Genomic DNA, 25075 nt, shown 5'->3' with positions numbered 1-25075 from the left:
ATGCTGACTGTTCATAATATGTAAAGCTGTCATATATATCCATTATATCTTCTGCAATCAACACTCCAATATAATCCAGGCTCTTGAGGCTTTGACCAGTGCAGTGAAGAATCGCTCTGGTTTTTGCGATGCCTATTATCAACGAGGACTCTGCCGAATGCGTCTCCAACAAGCAAACTGTGTGCAGGATTTCAATAAAACCCTTGAGATAAACCCAGAACATTTTCAGGTGCAAAAAGATATTGATTCAAGCTAAAAATGTAATATATTTTGCGGAAGAGGGGAGTTGTTAAATTAATTTGATGGTATTGATTGATCGTGTTGTAGTGGTGTGCATGATCCGCAAAAGTGGTACTATAGGGGGTACATACTGTAGGTTGCAGTCACACTTGGGCCTAGAAGTCTGAAGGGGTCCAAAAGGTCTCTGCCTCATATGATGAGACTAGCAGCATAAAATAACTGTAGAGATGAGGATGTTAAAAATTTTGCAATGGGTGCTCAGGAGCCTCAAGAAATATTAATTAGTGAAGAGCTGGATTTACTATCTAAGTAATATGAATGGAGCACATCCTTTGGTATCGGGCATGTTGTATTTCTTTTGTATCCGTATGTTGCAGGTGTGTTTGTATGATGACTTTTGAATGTAGGTACAGTATGTTTTCATCTGCTGTTAAGTGTGGGGCACAGCTGTTCATATTCATCCTGCACTTCCTACCATAATAATTTGCTTTTTAATGCAGGCCTATTTGTGCCGAGCAGCTTTCTATGGATTTAGAAAGCGATATTCCAAAGCCATCATGAATTGCAATTCTGCAATCAAAGTACAGCCACGCAGCGTAAGAGCTTATCTCTACAGAGGAGCGTTAAAGTACTACATTAAGGTGAGATCCTCTATTTATGGAACAGCCTTTTAACTACTCTAAAATGCCTGAAGCTTGTCTCTGTAAGTAATTGTCAATCAAGGGGGTTTTAGGTAATTTCTCCACTTTGTCTCCAGTTGGTATCGTTGGTACTACGGGCTTTGTTCTTGGAGAAAATTTGAGCTTTGTTGATCACTGTCAATCAATAGGTTCTTTTCTAAAGAATTAAAATTTACATACTTTTTGTAGTGATGTACGAGTAGCGCTGGCTGTAGATGCAAAGCCAGAAACCATATGACCAAGGCTAATATATATTTTAGAAACAAATCTCCCTTAAGTGCACTGATACCAAATATACACAATCAAAAATTATCCCTGGCACAGATATTTTGTGAGTATCGTTTTTTTTTTACATCTTTCAATAAAGCCAAAGCTACAGTTACTATTCAGAAATCATCAAACTATATTGCAGCCTATAAATCCCAAGGTAAGCACTACTGCGACTTGATCACAATAGGGCTTAGGCTCGGATGACACTGGCGTTCTGTGTTCTGTTTTTCTATTCTTTTAAAGAAAAAGAAAGACGGGAACTCATGCTGAAAACTGACCCGTCACATAATAGCACAAATGGAGCATACAGGCAATATACTTTATGGCATCATCACAATTAAAGGTGTTATCCATGACTTTTTTTTCCCTGTGGAACTAAGAACTTATTGGCAGGTAGTTGATGACTGCCTGTTCTGCCCTGCAATGATTTGTTCCAACTCAGAATGGTCATGGAACACTCCTGCCAGGGATTCTTTTGTTTCTGGTGACATCACGTAAACACAGCAGATCCTTCTCTTCCACTCTGCTCTGTTGAAGGGCCGTCACTGCCAGTTTCATGATTATTGACAACCGGCTCCCCACTACCTAACTGCGGTGAGCCAGCTGTCAATCAGAATGACATTAGCAGTAACGCTCACTCCACAGAGCAGAATGGAAGAGAAAGAGCTGCTCTATTGTGGTGAGGTCAAAGGAAGCTGGATAATCAATGCCTGAGCTAGAACAAATCATTGCAGGGCAGAACAGGCATGTAGTTAATAACTACCTTGTCATGATCCAGTCCGGGATTTGTTTCTGATTATTCTCTCCCCGGGATGGTCATGTGGGGGTTAATCTTCCTTGCCTCATTTTGGGATCTGTCTGGCTATTTCAGTCCGCTGTTACCGGCAACCAGTGTCAGTTATAGTTCTTGTCTCTGGCTTGAGCAGCTGACCCTTTATACCCTGATTTGTCCTCTGCCTGTTTACCTAGGTCCCTTTCCTGTGTTCCCCTGTGACTTCGCTCGTTGTAGTACTCGCTCTCTGTGTTGTGACCCCTTGGAATTTGAGTCGGCTTGTCCTCTGACCTGTTTGACTGTCTTGTGTCTCTGGCTTTCCTGCTCCCGGTCAGCTCTGACTTCATTGGCTTGTTTCTGACCTCTGGTACTTCATTCCCTCTCTGTTGCTGACCCGGCTTTTTCTGACTACTCTTTCGCCACCTAATGGCTTCTGACTGCTGCCCTGTGTTTCACTGTGAGTGTACCTGTTTTCCTTCACCCGCACCCCCTGGTGGAGTTTGTGTGCTACTGCGCTGCAGCAGGCATTACAACCTACTGGTAAGTTGTTAGCACAATGAGAAAACCCCTCACAAAGTCCCAGATAACCTTTTTTAAGTGTATACTTTACATCAACCAACTAAAAATGAAGTAAATAGTATTGATTATCTTGTGTAGGTGGCAGGTGATAATAGACAGGCGATTGGCTGGGCCAGTCTATCAGCTTTATTTCATATCTCTGAAACCAGTTGAGAGTTTCCTTAACTGTGTGTTTGGGATCATTGTCTTGATGAAATGTCCACCCTCGTATTTATCATCCTGGTAAATGGCAGCAGATTTTTATTAACCCCTGTCTGACATCAGACGTACTATCCCGTCGAGGTGGGGTGGGCCCCTATGACCACCGACGGGATAGTACGTCATATTCGATCGGCAGCGCTCACGGGGGGAGCGCCGCCGATCGCGGCCGGGAGTCAGCTGCTTATCGCAGCTGACATCCGGCACTATGTGCCAGGAGCAGTCACGGACCGCGTTGCTGCGAGGGTCTTACCTCCCTCCCTGCCTGCTCCAGCCCCGGATCCAAGATGGCCGCGGATCCGGGTCCTGCAGGGAGGGAGGTGGCTTCACAGAGCCTGCTCAGAGCAGGCACTGTGAAGCCTGCAGCGCTGCAAGTCAGATCAGTGATCTGACAGAGTGCTATGCAAACTGTCAGATCATTGATCTGTGATGTCCCCCCCTGGGACAAAATAAAAAAGTAAAAAAAATTTTTTCCAAATGTGTAAAAAAAAAAATATTCCTAAATAATGAAAAAAAAAAAATTATTCCCATAAATACATTTCTTCATCTAAATAAAAAAAACAAACAATAAAAGTACACATATTTAGTATCGCCGCGTCCGTAACGACCCGACCTATAAAACTGGCCCACTAGTTAACCCCTTCAGTAAACACCGTAAGAAAAGAAAAAAAAAAACGAGGCAAAAAACAACGCTTTATTATCATACCGCCGAACTCAAAGTGGAATAACACGCGATCAAAAAGACAGATATAAATAACCATGGTACCGCTGAAAGCGTCATCTTGTCCTGCAAAAAACGAGCCGCCACACAGCATCATCAGCAAAAAAATAAAAAAGTTATAGTCCTCAGAATAAAGCGATACAAAAATAATTATTTTTTCTGTAAAATAGTTTTTATCGTATAAAAGCGCCAAAACATAAAAAAATTATATAAATGAGGTGTCGCTGTAATCGTACTGACCCGAAGAATAAAACTGCTTTATCAATTTTACCAAACGCGGAACGGTATGAACTCCTCCTCCAAAAGAAATTCATGAATAGCTGGTTTTTGGTCATTCTTCCTCACAAAAATCGGAATAAAAAGCGATCAAAAAATGTCACGTGCCCGAAAATGTTACGAGTAAAAATGTCAACTCGTCCCGCAAAAAACAAGACCTCACATGACTCTGTGGACCAAAATATGGAAAAATTATAGCAAAAAATATTTTTTGCAATAAAAAGCGTCTTTCAGTGTGTGACGGCTGCCAATCATAAAAATCCGCTAAAAAACTCGCTATAAAAGTAAATCAAACCCCCCTTCATCACCCCCTTAGTTAGGGAAAAATTAAAAAAATGTATTTATTTCCATTTTCCCATTAGGGCTAGGGTTAGGGCTAGGGTTAGGGTTAGGGCTAGGGTTAGAGCTAGGGTTAGGGTTAGGACTAGGGTTAGGCTAGGGTTAGGGTTAGGGCTAGGGTTAGGGCTAGGGTTAGGGCTAGGGTTAGGGTTAGGGCTAGGGTTAGGGCTAGGATTAGGGTTAGGGTTGGGGCTACAGTTAGGGTTGGGGCTAAAGTTAGGGTTAGGGTTTAGATTACATTTACAGTTGGGAATAGGGATGGGATTAGGGTTATGGGTGTGTCAGGGTTAGAGGTGTGGTTAGGGTTACCGTTGGAATTAGGGTTAGGGGTGTGTTTGGATTAGGGTTTCAGTTATAATTGGGGGGTTTCCACTGTTTAGGCACATCAGGGGCTCTCCAAACACGACATGGCGTCCGATCTCAATTCCAGCCAATTCTGCGTTGAAAAAGTAAAACAGTGCTCCTTCCCTTCCGAGCTCTCCCGTGTGCCCAAACAGGGGTTTACCCCAACATATGGGGTATCAGCGTACTCAGGACAAATAGGACAACAACTTTTGGGGTCCAATTTTTCCTGTTACCCTTGGGAAAATACAAAACTGGGGGCTAAAAAATAATTTTTGTGGGAAAAAATTTTTGTTTTATTTTTATGGCTCTTCATTATAAACTTCTGTGAAGCCCTTGGTGGGTCAAAGCGCTCACCACACATCTAGATAAGTTCCTTAGGGGGTCTACTTTCCAAAATGGTGTCACTTGTGGGGGGTTTCTACTGTTTAGGTACATTAGGGGCTCTGCAAACGCAATGTGACACCTGCAGACCATTCCATCTAAGTCTGCATTCCAAATGGCGCTCCTTCCCTTCCGAGCCCTCCCATGTGCCCAAACAGTGGTTCCCCCCACTTATGGGGTATCAGCGCACTCAGGACAAATTGGGCAACAAATTTTGTGGTCTAATTTCTCCTGTTACCCTTGGGAAAATACAAAACTGGGGGCTAAAAAAATAATTTTTGTGGGAAAAAATTTTTGTTTTATTTTTACGGCTCTGCATTATAAATTTCTGTGAAGCCCTTGGTTGGTCAAAGCGCTCAAAACACATCTAGATAAGTTCCTTAGGGGGTCTACTTTCCAAAATGGTGTCAATTGTGGGGGGTTTCAATGTTTAGGCACATCAGTGGCTCTCTAAACGCAACATGGCGTCCCATCTCAATTCCTGTCAATTTTGCATTGAAAAGTCAAACGGCGCTCCTTCCCTTCCGAGCTCTCCCATGCGCCCAAACAGTGGTTTACCCCCACATATGGGGTATCAGCGTACTCAGGACAAATTGTACAACAACTTTTGGGGTCCAATTTCTTCTCTTACCCTTGGGAAAATAAAACATTGGGGGCGAAAAGATAATTTTTGTGAAAAAATATGATTTTTTTTTTTTACGGTTCTGCATTATAAACTTCTGTGAAGCACTTGGTGGGTCAAAGTGCTCACCACACCTCTAGATAAGTTCCTTAGGGGGTCTACTTTCCAAAATGGTGTCAATTGTGGGGGGTTTCAATGTTTAGGCACATCAGGGGCTCTCCAAACGCAACATGGTGTCCCATCTCAATTCCAGTCAATTTTGCATTGAAAAGTCAAACGGCGCTCCTTCGCTTCCGAGCTCTGTCATGCGCTCAAACAGTGGTTTACCCCCACATATGGGGTATCGGTGTACTCAGGACAGATTGTACAACAACTTTTGGAGACCATTTTCTCCTGTTACCCTTGGTAAAATAAAACAAATTGGAGCTGAAGTAAATTTTTTGTGAAAAAAAGTTAAATGTTCATTTTTATTTAAACATTCCAAAAATTCCTGTGAAGCACCAGAAGGGTTAATAAACTTCTTGAATATGGTTTTGAGCACCATGAGGGGTGCAGTTTTTAGAATGGTGTCACACTTGGGTATTTTCTATCATATAGACCCCTCAAAATGACTTCAAATGAGATGTGGTCCCTAAAAAAAAATGGTGTTGTAAAAATGAGAAATTGCTGGTCAACTTTTAACCCTTATAACTCCCTAACAAAAAAATTTTGGTTCTAAAATTGTGCTGATGTAAAGTAGACATGTGGGAAATGTTACTTAGTAAGTATTTTGTGTGACATATCTCTGTGATTTAATTGCATAAAAATTCAAAGTTGGAAAAGTGCGAAATTTTCATAATTTTCGCCAAGTTTCCGTTTTTTTCACAAATAAATGCAGGTAATATCAAAGACATGTTACCACTGTCATGAAGTACAATATGTCACGAGAAAACAATGTCAGAATCACTGGGATCCGTTGAAGCGTTCCAGAGTTATAACCTCATAAAGGGACAGTGGTCAGAATTGTAAAAATTGGCCCGGTCATTAACGTGCAAACCACCCTTGGGGGTAAAGGGGTTAAGAATGTATTTGTACATTTGTTCATTCATTATCTTCCTTCAATTATATGAAGTTTTACAGTGCCGAATTCTGAAAAAGAGCCTCACAACATTATGTTTCCACCTCCAAACTTCACTGCTGGTATGGTGTTTTTGGGGTGATATGCAGTGCCTTTTGGCCTTCAAACATGGTGTGTATTATGCATTCAAAGAGTTCAATTTTGATCTCATCTGACAAGACTATATTCTCCCAGTAATTCTCAGGCTTGTCTAAATGTTGTTGCGCAAACTTTAAACAATCATGAACATGCTTTTTGTTCCGCAATGGAGTCTTGAATGGTGAGCAATTTTGTCCCTGGTGTCCTTAGACAGCTCTTTGGTCTTGGCCCTGGTGGAGAGGTTGGAGTGTGATTGAGTGTGTGGACAGGTGTCTTTTATATAGGTATTGAGTTCAAACAGGTGCAATTAATACAGGTAATGCATGCAGAGTAGGAGGGCTTCTTAAAAAACAAAAACTAACAGGTCTGTGAGAAGCAGAATTCTTGCTGTTTGGAAGGTGATCAAATACTTTTTTCATGTAATAAATTGCAATTTAATTATTTAAAAATCATACAATGTGATTTTCTGTTTTTTAATTGTAGATTCTGTCTCTGACAGTTGAAGTGTACCGAAAATAAAAATTACAGACCTCTCCATTCTTTGCATTCTTCATTTTCCCTACTGTATATATTATGGTAGTTTAGCTCATTCAGCGGTACACGAAGGTAGAAAACAGGACACTGTCTCTTTAAATCTTCTGATGGCTTATTACATAGACTGCATAAACCAAAATGAAAGGAAAAATAAACAGCCCTTTGGGCACAACAGGAAAACAAAAAAACTAAATGCTGTAACACAGTCCATACATCTGCCGTGAGCTGCCTGCTTTGGAGCAACACAGGGATAGCACAGGTGTATGATCTGACACATCACTAACCTGAACTTGCGGCCTAACAGGTAGTATCTCAGGCTGTCAATTGCCTGTTTGATGGCCAAGCACTCTTTTTCTACAATGGCATAGTTCTTTTCACAGTAGGGAATTACCTACTTAGGTATAGGACTGGATGTTCGTCCCATCTATCTCCTGAAACAACACAGCTCCCAACCTCAACGTCGGAGGTGTCTGTCTGGAGCAAAAACTCTTTAGCGAAATCTGGTGCCACCAAGATCGGCTGTCTGGACAGGGCGAGCTTCAATTCCTGGAATGCCATCTCTGCTTCAGAGGACCATTGGCCATTGACTTATTTGTGCACTTGAGAAGATCAGTCAGGGGGGTGGCTATCATGGTGAAATTTGGGATAAATTGCCAATAGTATCCCAGAATTCTCAGAAACGCCCTGACCTGCCTTTTGGAGACCGGTTGTGGACACTTATGGATTGCCTCCACCTTATCTATTTGCGACTTTATTTTGCCCCTCCTGCAGATGTAGCCCAAGTTTTTGGCCTCTTCTTTCCTCAGGGCCCACTTCTTTGGGTTTATGTTAAACCCTGCCTTCCTCAGTGCATCCAGAACCGCCTGGACCTTCTACAGGTGACTTCCCCAATCTGGGCTAAAGATCACAATGTTGTCCTGATAAATGGTTGTGCACTTTTTGCCTCTATAATGGGTAACAGAACTAGGTAACTGCAGAAGTGGGAAACGGTAGCAGTGTAATTGACATGTAGGACAGGACTGACAATAATTAACAATTTCCCAGTGACACCCAGGCCAGTAGAACCTTTGAAGGACCCGATCTTGGGTTTTATCTATGCCCAGATGCACCCCAAGACATGAGAATGGGCCAGGTCTAATACCCTACGTTTGTAGGGTCCCGGGACTAATCGCTGCTCTAATATTTCCCTTCGCTGTTTCGTAACCCGATAAAGCAATTCCTCATTCACTGCAAATTAAGGGAACCTGGTGTCGGCCCATGGCTTTTGGGCAACCCTATTTATTACAGTCACAATTTCAAATGCCCCTTTTAGGGTAAGATCCCGCATTTGAGCAGTCCCAAAGTTTCCCCCAGGCATCCTCAGCTCAGGAAATCATCAACCTCCGACTGCGATAGGGTTTTATGAGGTTTGAACTGGCTTCTATCTGAGACCCTTGGTATCCTGTTGTGAATTCTGTGGCAGAGCTCCCTCCTGTGGTCACAAGTGGTACTTCGGCTGATTCTCTCTGTGAGCTTCCGTTGGTGGAGGAAAGTGGTACTGCGGCTTCTGAGTTTCCTTCCTCAGGTGATGTGGTGAAGTCGTTAGGTGCTGCTCTATTTAACTCCACCTAGTGCTTTGATCCTGGCCTCCAGTCAATGTTCTAGTATTGGACCTGTTTCCTCCTGGATCGTTCCTGTGGCCTGCTGCTCTGCATAGCTAAGTTTTGCTTTGCTATTTTGTTTGCTGTTTTTTTCTGTCCAGCTTGTCTATTTGTTTTTTCTTGCTTGCTGGAAGCTCTGGGACGCAGAGGGTGTACTTCCGTGCCGTTAGTTCGGTACGGAGGGTCTTTTTGCCCCCTTTGCGTGGTTTTTGTAGGGTTTTGTGTTGACCGCAAAGTTACCTTTCCTATCCTCGCTCTGTTCAGAAAGTCGGGCCTCACTTTGCTAAATCTATTTCATCTCTACGTTTGTCTTTTCATCTTAACTCACAGTCATTATATGTGGGGGCTGCCTTTTCCTTTGGGGTATTTCTCTGAGGCAAGGTAGGCTTATTTTCTATCTTCAGGCTAGCTAGTTTCTCAGGCTGTGCCGAGTTGCATAGGGAGCGTTAGGCGCAATCCACGGCTGCCTCTAGTGTGGTTGGAGAGGATTAGGGATTGTGGTCAGCAAAGTTCCCACGTCTCAGAGCTCGTTCTATGTTTTTGGGTTATTGTCAGGTCACTGTATGTGCTCTGACCTCTATGTCCATTGTGGTACTGAATTACCTTATCATAACAGTACTGGAGGCCCAAAGTACTAATGATTCTCAATAGAGGGAAAAAAGAAGTTCTGAGACCATTTTTTTTTCTCTGCACTGTGGTTTGCCTTTTTTTTCCCCTAGACATTTGGGTGGTTCAGGACACAGGTGTAGCGATGGACATTAATGGTCTGTCTTCATGTGTGGATCAGCTCACGGCAAGAGTACAAAATATTCAAGACTTTGTGGTTCAGAATTCTATGTTACAACCGAGAATTCCTATTCCTGATTTGTTTTTTGGAGATAGAACTAAATTTCTGCGTTTCAAAAATAATTGTAAACTATTTCTGGCTTTGAAACCTCGCTCCTCTGGTGACCCAGTTCAACAAGTTAGGATCATTATTTCTTTTTTACGTGGCGACCCTCAGGACTGGGCATTTTCTCTTGCGTCAGGAGATCCTGCATTAAGTAATATCGATGCGTTTTTCCTGGCACTCGGATTGCTGTACGATGAACCTAATTCAGTGGATCAGGCAGAGAAAAATTTGCTGGCTCTGTGTCAGGGTCAGGATGAGATAGAGGTATATTGTCAGAAATTTAGAAAGTGGTCCGTACTCACTCAATGGAATGAAGGTGCGCTCGCAGCTATTTTCAGAAAGGGTCTCTCTGAAGCCCTTAAGGATGTCATGGTGGGATTTCCTATGCCTGCCGGTCTGAAAGAGTCTATGTCTTTGGCCATTCAGATCGGTCGACGCTTGCGTGAGCGTAAATCTGTGCACCATTTGGCGGTATTACCTGAGCATAAACCTGAGCCTATGCAGTGCGATAGGACTTTGACCAGAGTTGAATGGCAAGAACACAGACGTCTGAATGGGCTGTGTTTCTACTGTGGTGATTCCACTCATGCTATCTCTGATTGTCCTAAGCGCACTAAGCGGTTCGCTAGGTCTGCCACCATTGGTACGGTACAGTCAAAATTTCTTCTGTCCGTTACCTTGATCTGCTCTTTGTCATCATATTCTGTCATGGCATTTGTGGATTCAGGCGCTGCCCTGAATTTGACGGACTTGGAGTATGCTAGGCGTTGTGGGTTTTTCTTGGAGCCCTTGCAGTGTCCTATTCCATTGAAAGGAATTGATGCTACGCCTTTGGCCAAGAATAAGCCTCAGTACTGGACCCAGCTGACCATGTGCATGGCTCCTGCACATCAGGAGGTTATTCGCTTTCTGGTGTTGCATAATCTGCATGATGTGGTCATGTTGGGGTTGCCATGGCTACAAGTCCATAATCCAGTATTAGATTGGAAATCCATGTCTGTGTCCAGCTGGGGTTGTGAGGGGGTACATGGTGATGTCCCATTTCTGACTATTTCGTCATCCACCCCTTCTGAGGTTCCAGAGTTCTTGTCTGATTACCGGGATGTATTTGATGAGCCCAAGTCCGATACCCTACCTCCGCATAGGGATTGTGATTGTGCTATCGATTTGATTCCTGGTAGTAAATTCCCAAAAGGTCGACTGTTTAATTTATCTGTGCCTGAGCACGCCGCTATGCGGAGTTATGTGAAGGAGTCCTTGGAGAAGGGGCATATTCGCCCGTCATCGTCGCCATTAGGAGCAGGGTTCTTTTTTGTAGCCAAGAAGGATGGTTCGCTGAGACCTTGTATAGATTACCGCCTTCTAAATAAGATCACGGTTAAATTTCAGTACCCCTTGCCGTTGTTATCTGATTTGTTTGCTCGGAATAAGGGGGCTAGTTGGTTCACCAAGATAGATCTTCGTGGTGCGTATAATCTTGTGCGTATTAAGCGAGGCGATGAATGGAAAACTGCATTTAATACACCCGAGGGCCATTTTGAGTATCTAGTAATGCCATTCGGACTTGCCAATGCTCCATCAGTGTTTCAGTCCTTTATGCATGACATCTTCCGAGAGTACCTGGATAAATTCCTGATTGTGTACTTGGATGACATTTTGATCTTCTCGGATGATTGGGAGTCTCATGTGAAGCAGGTCAGAACGGTGTTTCAGGTCCTGCGTGCTAATTCTTTGTTTGTAAAGGGATCAAAGTGTCTCTTTGGTGTTCAGAAGGTTTCATTTTTGGGGTTCATCTTTTCCCCTTCTACTATCGAGATGGACCCTGTTAAGGTCCAAGCCATCCATGATTGGACTCAGCCTACATCTCTGAAAAGTCTGCAAAAGTTCCTGGGCTTTGCTAATTTTTATCGTCGCTTCATCTGCAATTTTTCTAGTATTGCTAAACCATTGACCGATTTGACCAAGAAGGGTGCTGATGTGGTCAATTGGTCTTCTGCTGCTGTGGAAGCTTTTCAAGAGTTGAAGCGTCGTTTTTCTTCTGCCCCTGTGTTGTGTCAGCCAGATGTTTCGCTTCCGTTCCAGGTCGAGGTTGATGCTTCTGAGATTGGAGCAGGGGCTGTTTTGTCGCAGAGAAGTTCTGATTGCTCGGTGATGAAACCATGCGCCTTCTTTTCCAGGAAGTTTTCGCCTGCTGAGCGAAATTATGATGTGGGCAATCGAGAGTTGCTGGCCATTAAGTGGGCATTCGAGGAGTGGCGTCATTGGCTTGAAGGAGCTAGGCATCGCGTGGTGGTCCTGACTGATCATAAGAACTTGACTTATCTCGAGTCTGCCAAGCGGTTGAATCCTAGACAGGCTCGTTGGTCGCTGTTTTTTGCCCGTTTTGACTTTTTTGTGATTTCGTACCTTCCGGGCTCTAAAAATGTGAAGGCGGATGCTCTGTCTAGGAGTTTTGTGCCCGACTCTCCGGGTTTATCTGAGCCGGCGGGTATCCTCAAAGAGGGAGTAATTGTGTCTGCCATCTCCCCTGATTTGCGGCGGGTGCTGCAAAAATTTCAGGCTAATAAACCTGATCGTTGCCCAGCGGAGAAACTGTTTGTCCCTGATAGGTGGACGAATAAAGTTATCTCTGAGGTTCATTGTTCGGTGTTGGCTGGTCATCCTGGAATCTTTGGTACCAGAGAGTTAGTGGCTAGATCCTTGTGGTGGCCATCTCTGTCGCGGGATGTGCGTTCTTTTGTGCAGTCCTGTGGGATTTGTGCTCGGGCTAAGCCCTGCAGTTCTCGTGCCAGTGGGTTGCTTTTGCCCTTACCGGTCCCGAAGAGGCCTTGGACACATATCTCTATGGATTTTATTTCAGATCTTCCCGTCTCTCAAAAGATGTCAGTCATTTGGGTGGTCTGTGATCGCTTCTCTAAGATGGTCCATTTGGTACCCTTGTCTAAATTACCTTCCTCCTCTGATTTGGTGCCATTGTTCTTCCAGCATGTGGTTCGTTTACATGGCATTCCAGAGAATATCGTTTCTGACAGAGGTTCCCAGTTTGTTTCGAGGTTTTGGCGAGCCTTTTGTGGTAGGATGGGCATTGACTTGTCTTTTTCCTCGGCTTTCCATCCTCAGACTAATGGCCAGACCGAACGAACCAATCAGACCTTGGAAACATATCTGAGATGCTTTGTTTCTGCTGATCAGGATGACTGGGTGTCCTTTTTGCCTTTGGCTGAGTTCGCCCTTAATAATCGGGCCAGCTTGGCTACCTTGGTTTCGCCGTTTTTCTGCAACTCTGGGTTCCATCCTCGTTTCTCTTCAGGGCAGGTTGAGTCTTCGGACTGTCCTGGTGTGGATACTGTGGTGGACAGGTTGCAGCAGATTTGGACTCATGTAGTGGACAATTTGACCTTGTCCCAGGAGAAGGCTCAACGTTTTGCTAATCGCAGACGCTGTGTGGGTCCCCGACTTCGTGTTGGGGATTTGGTTTGGTTATCTTCTCGTCATATTCCTATGAAGGTTTCCTCTCCTAAGTTTAAACCTCGTTTCATTGGTCCGTATAGGATTTCTGAGGTTCTTAATCCTGTGTCTTTTCGTCTGACCCTTCCAGATTCTTTTTCCATACATAACGTATTCCATAGGTCATTGTTGCGGAGATACGTGGCACCTATGGTTCCATCTGTTGATCCTCCTGCCCCGGTTTTGGTTGAGGGGGAGTTGGAGTATATTGTGGAGAAGATTTTGGATTCTCGTGTTTCAAGACGGAAACTCCAGTATCTGGTTAAGTGGAAGGGTTATGCTCAGGAAGATAATTCCTGGGTCTTTGCCTCTGATGTCCATGCTCCCGATCTTGTTCGTGCCTTTCATATGGCTCATCCTGGTCGTCCTGGGGGCTCTGGTGAGGGTTCGGTGACCCCTCCTCAAGGGGAGGTACTGTTGTGAATTCTGTGGCAGAGCTCCCTCCTGTGGTCACAAGTGGTACTTCGGCTGATTCTCTCTGTGAGCTTCCGTTGGTGGAGGAAAGTGGTACTGCGGCTTCTGAGTTTCCTTCCTCAGGTGATGTGGTGAAGTCGTTAGGTGCTGCTCTATTTAACTCCACCTAGTGCTTTGATCCTGGCCTCCAGTCAATGTTCTAGTATTGGACCTGTTTCCTCCTGGATCGTTCCTGTGGCCTGCTGCTCTGCATAGCTAAGTTTTGCTTTGCTATTTTGTTTGCTGTTTTTTTCTGTCCAGCTTGTCTATTTGTTTTTTCTTGCTTGCTGGAAGCTCTGGGACGCAGAGGGTGTACTTCCGTGCCGTTAGTTCGGTACGGAGGGTCTTTTTGCCCCCTTTGCGTGGTTTTTGTAGGGTTTTGTGTTGACCGCAAAGTTACCTTTCCTATCCTCGCTCTGTTCAGAAAGTCGGGCCTCACTTTGCTAAATCTATTTCATCTCTACGTTTGTCTTTTCATCTTAACTCACAGTCATTATATGTGGGGGCTGCCTTTTCCTTTGGGGTATTTCTCTGAGGCAAGGTAGGCTTATTTTCTATCTTCAGGCTAGCTAGTTTCTCAGGCTGTGCCGAGTTGCATAGGGAGCGTTAGGCGCAATCCACGGCTGCCTCTAGTGTGGTTGGAGAGGATTAGGGATTGCGGTCAGCAAAGTTCCCACGTCTCAGAGCTCGTTCTATGTTTTTGGGTTATTGTCAGGTTACTGTATGTGCTCTGACCTCTATGTCCATTGTGGTACTGAATTACCTTATCATAACAGTATCCCCTCCATCCACCATAAGTCCCAGAACAGGCTAAAGTCCCGCCCTATTATCACCAGGTGTAGCAAGTCTTTAACCACTCTCTCCTGTCTGCAAGACTTCTCACGTGCTGTGTCAGTTCTTTGGAATGTACTACCCAGGATAATTCAATTAATCACCAATACTCACAGCTTTAAGTGTGCCCTAAAAATGCATATCTTCAGACTGGCCTACCGCCTCAACACATTTATTTAACTATCCCTGTTTTGCCCATTTAAAATTTTCACCATAACGAGGTTCATCATATCATGTTCTCACATGCTTTATGCATTTAATAGCCCTCTATGTCTTTACTTTTACATATTCTGGCCTATAACCGGTTTATGATGCTTTACATGAACACCCAATTTCTTACATTATGGCTGGTCCGTACAATACAAGCAATTGTTACCATCCACCTTTTGTATCTCCCCTATATCCTCATAGATTGTAAGCTTGCGAGCAGGGCCCTCATTTCTCTTGGTATCTGTTGTTTATGTGATTGTTATGCTGTAATGTCTGTACAAGTCCCCTCTGAAATGTAAAATGCTGCACAATATGTTGGCACTATTGAAATAAAATTATTATTATTATTAATACCGATCCCAACCTCATGGGTCTCGGCCCCACACTTTGTTTTTATAGACACTCTGGCAACTGGGTAGTCTTTAGCAACCCCTCTGCGACCCCTTGGTATTTAGGAATTCCCCAAGTGGTGGCTCTACTACCCCTCTTTTGATACTCTGGCTTCTGCTGAGTACCCCAGTATAGAGATGCACCACCTCCGGCTTCCTTAGGGACCTCTCGACCACCTGGTACTCTTCTACTAGGCCGACCAGGTCATCAGCATTACGGGGGTCTCCCTGGGCAACCCAGGTCTGCACTGGCCTTGGGAGGGAGTGAATAAATCTGTCCATAACCACCTGCTTGACCATCTGGGCTGGAGTGGAGGCCTCTGGCTGCAACCATTTTTGAACCAGATATAGTAAGTCAAACATCTGAGAGCGAGGTGGTTTGTCGCCATAATCCGCCAGGGGATGAATGCTTTGGGCTCTGACAGACATAGTGAGTGTGCCAATATCTGTTTTTAATTTGGCATATTCCCGGGCATCCTGTAAGGCCAGATGCAGGATCTTGAGTTAAAAAGTGCATTTGATAATGTGACTGTAATAAATGGGGTTGTTCAAAAGCTGGGGGCCAATACCAGGTTTCCATATTTCACTTTAAATGAAGAGCTGCTTTATCGGGTCACTAAACCAAGAGGGGAATCGATAGAGCAGTTGTAGGCATAGAGTGTTAGATCTGGCCCATTCACATGTCTTGGGTAGGGATCTGGCAGTATACAAAACTCAAGAGTGGATTCTTCAGAAGTTTTAATGGCCTGGGTGTCGCCGAGTCATTGTTAATTTCTGCCGATCCTGCCTTACCTAAAATAGTGAGCTAACTGCTCCTGTATCCCAGTTCTGCAGTCCCCCAGTGCTGTTGCCCATTATAGAGGTCCCATTTGACCGGATTGTCATGGACCTTGTCGAGCACTTAGTTAAGTCTGCCAGGTGTCACCAATATATCCTGATGGTGATGGACTATGCAACACGGTACCCAGAGACGGTACCACTAAAAAACTCCTCCACCAGGAGTATAGCTCGAGAGCTAGTCCATGTCTTCTCCCGGACAGGGCTAATGAAAAGAGATCCTGGCGGACCAAGGGACTCCTTTTATGTCCAAAGTGATGAGAGAGTTGTGTAAGGCTCTTCAGATTACTCAACTGTAAATGTCAATGTACCATAGGCAGATGGAAGACCTGGTGGAGTGGTTCAAGAAGACCTTGAAATCTATGCTGAAGAAGGTTGAGGAGGAAAGGCGAGACTGAGATTGCCTACTACCGTACCTACTGTTCTCCATTAGAGGAGTCCCACAGACCTATTCGAGGTTCTCATCGTTCAAACTGCTATACGGATGGCACCCTCGGTGACTTTTGGACATTGAAAAGGAGACCTGGGAAGTAGAGGTAACACTCCACCAAAGCATTATCGAACATGTGTTCCTGGTGCAGGACAGGATTGAGAGGCTGATGCCGATTGTGAGGGAGAGCCTCCTTCAAGCACAAGAGGCCTAGGCAAGGGTCTTCAACCGGTTGCCAAAACTGAGACAGTTTAGCCCTGGAAACCGGGTGCTAGTATTGATCCCCACGGTAGAAAATAAGTTCTTGGCCATGTGGCAAGCGCCATTCGAGGTGGTCGAAAAGTTAAAGTGATGTAAAGTACGTAAACTTCAAGGTCCACCAGGGAGGGAGAAGAAAGCCGTACCAAGTGGACTAGATTTACCTGTTCAAACTATGGCGAGACAGGGAATCGATGGAAGCTACATGACTGGAAGCCAATCCTGACGCCAGGGTAGAGAATGTCACTGTGGCAGAGACACTGTCACTGACATAGAAACAACAGTGCTGAGAGCTGCTTCAGCAGCATTGGGTCCTGCTTACGGGTGCAGGTTGTAGAGCATGAAATCCTGACAGAATCGGTCTGCAGAGAGCCCCATCTACCTTCTAGACAGCCATGGACTGGATCCTAGCCTCTCAGAAAAAGTATGCCGCAGCTTTTCTGGATGACACAGTGCTCTTCAGCCTGGATTTGGGAAGTCACCTGCAGAAGGTCCAGGCGGTCCTTGATACACTGAGGAAGGCAGAGTTTACCATAAATCCAAAGAAGTGCGCCATGGATAAAGAAGAGACAAGATACGTCGTAGGATGGGGCGAAATAAAGCCACCACAGAGAGAGAGAATTTTAGTCTAGGAAGAGGTTTCGCATGTACCCATTCAGATGGAGACGTTTATTCTCAGCGAGGTAAGGCAAGTGTAGGACCTGGTATAAGAGAGATGCCGTAAAGGGGCTACCAGGTACACATAAAATTGGCCATTTTTATGCGCTAAACGCTCTCATTTTTCATATTTCTAGTGCAGTAATGCAGTTCAAATTTCGTGTTTCAAGTTTGCATATTTCAGCGCTGCAGTGTGCTGCCTTATTTACTTAACTATATACGAGTTGGCGACTCTAGGTTCAGCACCTGTTCACACTTAGTCTATGTTTGGATGTGCCGGTCAGGTTTTTGAAATGTATTCTTTAGCCTTCTGATCGTGCACTCCGATGAGTTTCACTTTTGTATTGAAAAACTGAAATAAATTAACTTTTTGATGATATTCTAATTTTGTGAGATACACCTGTATATTTCTTTAGAAAAAATTGAATCCTTCATAAAAGAAAGGAAGAATTTACAAGCACGTCACATGAGGGTTTTGTTGTGGAGAGGACGTCATTACACAAGATATAATCAATATTTTTTCCATTCCAGGCATATATATTCGCAATTCAAGACTTGACAAAAGCAGCAGAGTTGGATCCATTTTGCTCTATTGTGTATTACAACAGAGGAGTTTGCTTTCATCAGATCAAGATGTATGAAGAGGTAGGATGATGAGAGCCTGGATTAGATAACCGTTAAGCAAGGCACGTGTGTTTATTGATAGAAAGCAGCAGCCTCACGGACTTGGTATACATGGTAAAATAGATGTTTGAGCAGAGGCTACAGGAATAGAAAACAGATGTTAATACTGATGTGGGAGATCCAATGCAAGCAGGAGAAGGTGATATAAACCTTCACATAATATACAGTAGCTTTAGATTATCAAGTCATCTTAGTGCATGATTCACTGCGGTGGCCTGCAAACAGATGTCACTCGTATGAGGAAAAACTGAAGTCTGAATGAGCCCTTATATTGAGATTGCAAGCAGCGCAATTTGTTTTCTTACCAATCACTTCATTAGTGAATTTTCCTCTCTATTGCAGCCTTTTTTTGTAAAATATGACCCACAATATAAAGTATAAAGGATACCAAAACCTCGATTTGATGCTCATAAGGATGCATTTCAAATCTAAATTCTGCAGCATAATGAAGACACTACAGGATTCTAGGAGTCAGAGTGCAGGTCATGTGGGACAAACAAAAAGACCAGAACAGAGTGGATAAGGATTTATCTTAATTATTTATTTAACAATATGTATATTACTATTACAGGTGTGAAGGGGATCATATACAGTATGAGGGTTGATATGTATCCCCCAGGATGCGCAAAAAGCATATTGTGGCCACTGGAGTCTATTGCAGTCACAGGCATAGCTGTGGTTGCAGTGCAAAATAAAAGTAAGCGTGGACCTGGTCAAGCTATTTGGCCAGGGCAATATTCAGGAAAACCCATTAAGGGCTTTTATTTTTGCAGCGAACTTCAGGATTGTAGTGGGGCGGTTGCCTCCCTCCAGCCGCAACAAAGGGTTGGGTGTGTCAGTCTTGGTTTGCAAACTGCAGAGCAGGTGGCTCTGCAACATTGTGTGAAGTAACATGGAGCCAAGGGAAGCAAAAACACTTGGCACCCCTCAGCGTGACATGGCGGTGTAGTCCCCGAAGGCAAACGGTCTCAGATACGGACGGTTTTGTCACCCCAGCTGCGATACCATATGTTTTCCATTTGGGAGTTCTTTTTGACATTAAAGACAGTTTCTTTGAACCCCGCTGCACTACACAGGATAGGACGACGTTTTCTCTGGGGGTACCAATTTAACATTTAACAGACACCATTGAACTTTAAATCGATAAAAACAATGTACTCAGCCAAAAAGAGCTTACTTTATGATGTTGGTACAGTATGCTGTGAAATATTGTGGTGGCTGTTTCATCTTTGCTTTATAACTTTGCAGGCACTGAAGGATTACAGTATCGTTCTTCTCCTTGGAGGGTGGAAGGAAGTAGATGTGAAGGTTCTTGTGAATCGTGGATTGCTGTACCTTGAACTACATGACTATGCCAATGCACTAGAGGTATCAAATCATACGTCATTCATGAAACGCACAAGAAACTTATTGATGTACCTATTGCATCTAATTTAGTGACATTTATTGGAATTTTTGGATCATATGTTCATTGATCCATATCTACTCATTACAACTTGCCAAGAGTCTTTTTTAGTCTGGACAACTTATGCAAAAATCGCAGACAACCTACATTTTTTACAGTCAAAATAGAATACGATAATAAGCTATAAAAGTCAGAGATAATACAGGTCTATAGCTTAGTATACTCATATATACATATTACCAGCAGATATCTGTGAGCTGTAAAATGCTGATAAATATAGTTCATAGAGTTTATAGAGTAAACACTGGTAATAATAGTATAATAATAATAGGAAATATCGAAGACTAAGGGGTCGATTCATCAATCTCCTTTTTTTCCAGAAAACTGACACAAAAATGTCAAAAATGGAGTAGCAGAAAAAAATTAGCAAGTTTTGGCACTGTAACACCACCTCCTCTAATTCTTTGAAATGTGAACATAACCAAATTGTAGCAAGCATGTTACATGTAAAAAAATCCAATCAAGTTTTATCACAACACTAACAATACGTGTCATTAGAATACATGCATGCAAGGACCATTCGGGGCCAACTGCAAATTTTATATACCAACAGAAAAGAACGATGAAATGGCAGTTATAACGTCCCATAAATAGATAAACTTTATTAAATAACAATTAAAACCTTGAAAAATACAGGTACAATGGCATCAATGGGGAAGTAAATGCGCGCTCACAATGGCCATACATCAAAAAAAGGGGCTTTGAAATGTGACAGAGCTTAGAAGAAGAGGGCATGGTCGTGCGCTGTCAAGCAGATTAACGATAAATCACACCAGAAATGATAGCATAAATTTATTATTTTTGACTGTAATGAATGAGCAGCTGAAAGATGTGCAAAGTTCATTAAAGAGAATTGTCATCAGAAAATGACCTATTGTTTAAATCACGTTTTTGTGTTAAATGTATTTTGGAAACTTTTTTTGCAATCTGTGTTTTTTTTTTCTTTCATCTCTTTATTAAAAGAAAATCCTATTCTTACAATTTTTACGCTGGCCACTGGGGCTTTTTTAGACTCATGCTTCCTTTTTTTGTCAGTAAGAATTTTCAGCAGACTTCTTTTGTAACGCTGGTGGGTGTGGACCACTGCGCCACTGGCCGGGCTTACCCTAGAGGGGCTTGACTAAGTCTCTACCGGGTATTCACTAGGGTCTCTGATGGTGAGGATAGGCTGGGTCGCCGTTAGACACCAGGTACCACTCCAGGGCAGGATTACAATGACAGGTAATGCCTTTAGACACAGCTGATAATACAGGAGCCACCAGTCACAATAGGCCACGACTCAGCCAACCCTGCTCCCTCTCCATTCACAGTGATCTTTGCACATGCTCATTAGACACTTCAATGCAAAAGACAGGGTCAGAGTCTGACCATTGTGGCTATGTAAATTTATTGTTTCCTGAAACAACAAGGCGTTACCTTGAAATAAAAGAACACAGCGGCCAGTGGTTAAATTGCTAATTTTTTTTTTCTCTTTAATACAAATTGTGATACGGAAAAAGTACATTACCTCAGATTTTTAAAAATGAATTGAAGAGAAAAATCTCATTTCTTTATTAGGTATTTTTTTTTGTTATATATTACCTTTATGAGGCATACTCCTCTTAATGAATTTTGCTCATTTTAGTCCAGTGCTGCTCTTGATGAATATTTTAATCTCGTTATATCCCGAAATTATGTGTTTTTCCAATGTTTTGTTGTGCTCATGCGTCATGTGCATAAGGACCAAGCATCAGTGAGAAGAGCGGATCCATGAGGTTATGATAAAAAGTTACGTTATAAATATACACAATTACAATCACACAATCACAAAAACATTAGGAAATAAAGTGACTAAAAAAATACTCTTTTATAAACAAATGGCAACTCTATTTTAATAATCATTTTAGACACTTACTCTAATAACATCTATTTTTCTATTTTAACAGGATTTTAAAGCTGTGGCCATGAAGACTCCTGCTGATGACAAGATCCATCAGGTTATAGGAAACTGTCATCACAGGTATTTATATTAAGCCAAAAGTCAGAAGATAAGGAGCAGAGAAGTTCTTCTGCCACAAATTGTTTTATAGTGTTACTCTCCTTTGTTCTTTTGACTCCTTTTTATATGTAGCTACAGTCACATGTTGCTGCTTGCATAGCAAAATACACCCTGTTCCTCAATGCACCCCTGAGAATTTTACTAAGACATTGATTTTTCTGAGAGCGGGTTTTGTAACATTGGGATGAGGTTCTAGAGTATTGTTTGGTGCTGACATGATAGGGCCGTATTGTATTCTTAAAGGAGTTTTTGTGTCACAAGCTGAACTTCTTGAGTAATTGATGGTAGAAATGTATAATCTACAGTGCACTAGAAACCAATTGATTGATGGTGTACGCAAGGGCTCATATGATTTATGTGATACGAATCCAGACATGGCAAATTACACCTCAACTCCTGTCACCACCATCAATTTATGGCACTAGCCTTTTAGATTGCAGCAAGGCCAATTTTTTTAATTTTCTTGCTTTTTATGTACTTGAGGATGGTGGGTTGCAGCCTGCGGTCAGGCATTTACATCTGCACTTTTGTTTGTGCAGCTTCATTCTCTTGTTCTACCATACGTTTCAGAGATATGGGCCTTTTTAGTTACTGATAATTTTTACAGTCTCCCCCGAGAGGACATGGCTTACAGGATCCTCTGGGGCGTGTATTTAGGATACTCTGCATTATTACTTTGTGAATCAACCCCTTTGATAAAGACCATAAAAATAAGCACTAAATAAAAAGGCCCATATCTTTGGTGCTGTATGGTGGATTTAAAAGAAAAGAAGAAAAGACCCGAATACTCAGGGGAATAGCTGGAATAAATGAACTATGAAAAGTGGCAACTTTTGACCTGATGACAGGTTTTCTTTAAAAATAAATGTTCCAAAAAGGTCACTTGTAAAAGGTGAAACAAAAGGAAGCAGCGCTGCTGATTAAAGCAACCATCTTTTAAAGGTTAGAATATAGAATCGTTTTTTTTTATTGATTCACATGGGCAGCACTGTTATTTTTTCCTCTATTCTTCTTATTTTTATCAAAAAAGGCGCAAGTTTTTATATTGTAAATCATTTATACGTATTATATGGTGTTACACTGGCACATAAATGGAAAGATGGCACCTTAGAGGATTTATCACCAGTGTGTTATGCCATCCTGGGAGATCTGGTGGTAGAATATAACTGCTTATTGTGAATCGCAGATCTTCCATTTAGCCTGTGTGTTTGGATCCCATATTAAATTAATTTGGTTTCCTTTGGTGCTGAATAAGTTAACGATTATATAACGACCCTTTCTATGCTGGTCAGAAATATGCAGCTCCATTTCAACTGCTTCTGATCTGGTCGTTAACTCTTCCTATAACACCTGGCTAGACCCTATCTGTCTTGCAGTGAAAGGTCTGCTTCCTTGCTCTTAAGAGACGCTGTGCTGAATAGGAGTTTTTTGTTGCTACTGGAAATTCGTCTTCCTCTGCTGTGTGCTCATGCTAAGTATTTGGAGAGATATTGTTGTATAGGTGTTCTGTAGTAAGTGTGTGATAATCTCCTGGCCATTGTTCCCGTTTAGTTTATTCCTCTCTGTCCCTATCCTCCTCCCTATTGTTGGTTTGTGCTTTTGTATGATAGAAGGTTTCTGTTATCCCTGTTTTGTCCTTTGTGTCTTTTTCACATTACATTTCTGTCCCAGGCTCCATGGGGTTGGGAGGGGACAGACCAGGGATGAACAGGAGCATAGTGAGGTTGGAGACTCGGGCCTCTCTACCATCAAGAGTACCCTCAGGACAGCGATAGTTAAGATCCCAGTTCCAGAGACAGTTTGAGACCCCCCTCTCCTACCTAAGACCGTCACAGCATGACAGGATATCTTATTACTATATAATAAATGCTTTGCCAAGTATATATATGTGATTCTTCAGAATTTGTTTTAGTCTTTGCCTGATGAAGAGACCTGTGTAGTCTCGAAAGCTTGCAATTTATTACCATCTTTTCAGTTAGCCATTAAAAGGTATCAACCACTGAGGACTCTCAATTCTAAATATATTTATATAATAAATGGTTCTGTACAGCTAGAGTGAAACCCTACACTTCCCCTCTACCAGGTTACGGCAGTATGAAGAAGCTGTGCAAGCATTTTGTCAAGTGTTACAAATAAACCCTCTGACTTCTGAGGGCTACATAGGCCGTGGAAATGCGTATATGGAGTATGGGCATAAAAACGGCATTAAGCATGCTCAGGCGGACTTTGTGAAGGCCCTTCATTTGAAACCCACATGTACTGCAGCAAGGATCTGTCTGGGATATAATTTGCAGGTGAGAACTAGATTTCTTTGTATTAAGGTCCTGTAGAATGTAAGCCCGCAAGGGCACGGTCCTCTCCCCTCAGTATCAGTCTGTCATTGCTAGTTTGCTTAATGTAAGTGATGGCTGTAATTTGTATGTAACCCCTTCTCATGTACAGCACCAGGAAATCAATGGTGCAATATAGATAAATAATACTAATTAAAATTAAGGTCCATCATGGATTTCTATAGATCAGGTCCACCTGCATCTACATGTGATATATGAATTCATTATTTAGCTCTAAACACTTAATATTTGGTTATATAAATTAAACTTTTGCAGCATTTCTGATCTGTATGTATACATATATATATATATATATATATATATATATATATATATATATGGTGTGTATAGATATACAGTTATATGAAAAAGTTTGGGCACCCCTATTAATCTTAAGCTTAATGTTTTATAAAAATTGTTTTTTTTGCAACAGCTATTTCAGTTTCATATATCTAATAACTGTTGGACACAGTAATGTTTCTGCCTTGAAATGAGGTTTATTGTACTAACAGAAAATGTGCAATCTGCATTAAAACAAAATTTGACAGGTGCATAAGTATGGGCACAATTATCATTTTCCTGTTTTAAATACTCCTAACTACTTTTTACTGACTTACTAAAGCACCTTTTTTGTTTTTCTAACCTCATTGAACTTTGAACTTCATAGCCAGGTGTATGCAATCATGAGAAAAGCTACTTAAAGTGGCCACTTGCAAGTTGTTCTCCTGTTTGAATCTCCTCTGAAGAGTGGCATCATGGGCTCCTCAAAACAACTGTCTAATGATCTGAAAACAAAGATTATTCAACATAGTTGTTCAGGGGAAGGATACAAAAAGCTGTCTCAGAGATTTAACCTGTCAATTTCCACTGTCAGGAACATAGTAACGAAATGGAAGAACACAGGTACAGTTCTTGTTAAGGCCAGAAGTGGCAGGCCAAGAAAAACATCAGAAAGGCAGAGAGGAATGGTGAGATCAGTCAAGGACAATCCTCAGACCACCTCCAGAGAGCTGCAGCATCAACTTGCTGCAGATGGTGTCATTGTGCATCGGTCAACTATACAACGCACTTTGCACAAGGAGAAGCCGTATGGGAGAGTGATGCGAAAGAAGCCGTTTCTGCAAGCACGCCACAAACAGAGTCGGCTGAGGTATGCAAAAGCACATTTGGAGAAGCCAATTTCTTTTTGGAAGAAGGTCCTGTGGACTGATGAAACCAAGATTGAGTTGTTTGGTCATACAAAAAGGCGTTATGCATAGCGGCCAAAAAACACAGCATTCCAAGAAAAACACTTGCTACCCA

At 42.5% G+C, this 25075-nt stretch overlaps 1 protein-coding gene across 1 annotated transcript in view; it reads left to right on the top strand.

Moving 5' to 3' along the window:
* The window catches only part of LOC138643121 (uncharacterized), a 127483-nt gene that overhangs the window by 50983 nt on the left and 51425 nt on the right, over positions 1-25075 (top strand). The window contains exons 15-20 of the mRNA XM_069731884.1: positions 80-229; positions 741-881; positions 17788-17901; positions 19189-19308; positions 21331-21404; positions 23527-23737. Coding sequence (XP_069587985.1) covers positions 80-229; positions 741-881; positions 17788-17901; positions 19189-19308; positions 21331-21404; positions 23527-23737 — 810 coding nt within the window. The remainder of the gene's footprint in view (positions 1-79; positions 230-740; positions 882-17787; positions 17902-19188; positions 19309-21330; positions 21405-23526; positions 23738-25075) is intronic.

Source organism: Ranitomeya imitator, chromosome 1, assembly GCF_032444005.1.
Source record: "Ranitomeya imitator isolate aRanImi1 chromosome 1, aRanImi1.pri, whole genome shotgun sequence".
NCBI lineage: Eukaryota > Metazoa > Chordata > Amphibia > Anura > Dendrobatidae > Ranitomeya > Ranitomeya imitator.
The sequence above is the reverse complement of the archived record's forward strand: the minus strand, read 5'-3'. Positions and strand labels throughout refer to the sequence as shown.